The 2,616-nt window shown below is 27.3% G+C and overlaps 1 protein-coding gene across 1 annotated transcript; it reads right to left on the bottom strand.

Annotated features, from left to right (window-relative positions):
• Positions 1-238: 238 nt before the first annotated feature.
• On the bottom strand, positions 239-691 carry OCT59_014872 (uncharacterized protein; the record flags this gene model as incomplete). Its single annotated transcript, XM_025313675.2, has 1 exon — positions 239-691. One exon carries the CDS (start codon positions 689-691, stop codon positions 239-241), a length of 453 nt encoding a protein of 150 aa, XP_025186836.1.
• Between the last annotated feature and the right edge of the window lie 1,925 nt (positions 692-2,616).

Raw genomic sequence — 2,616 nt, 5'->3', positions numbered from 1 at the left:
GTGTAATATGTGCATATTAATGGAGGAGGAAAAAAGGATACAAAAAAATAGCTTCCTAAAAAATATTTTATGTTGAAAAATGGCGCCCTTATTCGAACAAATTCTTATAAAAAATATAAATTACTTTATTTAATACGGTTAAAAATAACATACAACAACAGATTCAAGAATAAATAAAATTAAACAAAAAATAACATATTTAAACAAGAAAGAATTTCAAGTTAATGTTGAGATCGAGTTAGTTATTGAATGATTCAAGTCTAATATTAATATCTGGATTGGTTGCTGGAATAATAAAAATGTTAATTTGAGGCGAATTAATAGTTATGTTAAGTGAATTAAGCGAAAGAATGGTATTGGATTGAGGCGGATTTTGTGGATTTTGATTAATATACTGTGGATAGAATTGCGGAAGCGATGAGTTATTGGTCATAGATGGTTGACAGTTATGACGAGGAATATTGTTTGATGCGTCATATTGTCGATGATTATGATCGGGAGAAATAGCGGAGTTAGCATAGTTAGCATAGTTGTTGTTTGAAGTGACATTGGGCATGAGTTGTTGATCAGAAATCGTAACGTTATTGCTATGCGCGACTGATGTAAATGTTTTATTCTCTATTTGCGATAGATTAGTATTGTCGTAAATATGATTACGAAAATTATTTTGTGAAGTATTATTATTATTCATAACTTTATCTTGAGTAACGTAACGTATTTATGAATTTATAATTTATTAAATTGATGTTAGAATTGTGAATATTTTTTCTGGTGTAGGGAAATTTCAGAGGTTTTTATAAGAAAAAAAATTCTCACACGGCGTATTCATTTCATTTTAGAGTAATACAAAAAGTCTGCAGCATTTTTATTTGTCATGAAATTCTTATGAATGTACCAATATTATTTCGCACATTTTCCCTGCATTTAGCGTGGTTTGTTTTAAAATTTTTACAGAAAAGATTGTTTAAATAATGTTTGCATGTATACAGCTGTATCACGTGCGCTATTTTCGATGAAAAAAATTTATTATTACTGAATCAAAATGTCATGATTATTCCCAACTCGTTATAAGATTAATAACGTATACAAATTTAAATTTTAAATTTCGTGGGCTCGCAAATATTCAAAATCCTTACCATAAAAACAAGAATATATTAAAATTTTTTTGAGATAATTACTGTATATCTTTCTCAAGCGTACTTTTCTTTTATAAAATAATGCATAACAATAATTTTGTTCACGATGACAATAAAATTTTCATTCTTTCAAGTTTAAAGCTCCTCTGAAAAAAAATGGGTGAGTGAAATACATATTTTTATCAGAACAAGATTGCAATCGAACGGAGCAAAATAACTAAAAATATCGGTTATTATGACAATCATGATTGTATTAAACTTATAACAGAAGATGAACGTGCGAAATATTTTTTTTTTTGAGAGAATGGAAAGAACCATTTTTAAATATAATATTCGATATCTTTCAAACTCTTTTTCGACTTGGCATATATTCGCCGAGGTTTCAATATTGGCAGCTCAATTATGCATTTTTGATAGAAATTTTAAAAATTATCTCCGCCGGTAACAAAAAATTATCTCTGGTAACAAAAGGATAATATTTTTTTTTTTCTGAATATACTGTATAGTATATAATGTTTTTTGTTTTTTCCCCTTTTTTTTAAAAAAATTTATGAAAGCGATGGCATTTTTATAAGCTTTTTTTCATTTACTCAGAATAAAGGTTTTGTTACAAATACATTTTACGAACGTCTAAGTGTGTAACAAATTTATTCCATTTTAGAGTTAAATTTTGAAAGAAGGATCATTTTTGCATAATATGTACTACTACTTTGAATGTTCTTTCTAAAAATATTACACAAAAAGTATCGTCCGTTAGTAATAGAAAGGTGTAATTCGTTCATATTATATACATATACGTATTCTATTGTAATTCAATAATTGATCCATATTTGTACAATAAATGCTTTTATTTACTTATTTATATCTGATATTTTTGAATGTGAGTGCACAATTTTGTTATTTATATTATTATTACAAAATACAGTATATGACCCCAAGAATCTAAATAACGCGATTAATAAAGAACAATAAATGTATATGAAGGTATAAAATAAAAATTCAGTTGTGTAGTAAGTAGTATAGTAGGACAACGAAATCACGTGCTCGTACATGTTTCAAATGCAAGTCTCGCATTTTAAGTCGTCATCACTAAAATTAACAAAATTTCGCCCAAATTATGAACAATTTTAGTCCATGTAATCCAATTTGAAACTTTCACCTTCTTTTTATTACTAATAAATCCGGAGATTTCACCTTTTTTTTCCTATTTCAAAGATACTATATTTAGTGTCAATCAGAGAAAATCTGTTTCTTTGTTCAAATACATTTAAAACAAATGATTGCGATTTTGGTGTGAATGAAATCTTTTTTGTGGATATTTTCTATTCAAATCATTACTACAAAAGTTTATTTTATTTTTTATTCAGTTAGAGAGGGGTCTGTGTCATCATTTTTCTATAAAGCGTAAATTATCCATTCATTTCATGCAGTGTGGCGGCATTATGTCATTTCATGCACACATAACCAATACTGCGCCACG

The sequence above is a fragment of the Rhizophagus irregularis genome, chromosome 22, assembly GCF_026210795.1.
Source record: "Rhizophagus irregularis chromosome 22, complete sequence".
In the NCBI taxonomy this organism is placed as follows: Eukaryota; Fungi; Glomeromycota; class Glomeromycetes; order Glomerales; family Glomeraceae; genus Rhizophagus; species Rhizophagus irregularis.
The sequence above is the reverse complement of the archived record's forward strand: the minus strand, read 5'-3'. Positions and strand labels throughout refer to the sequence as shown.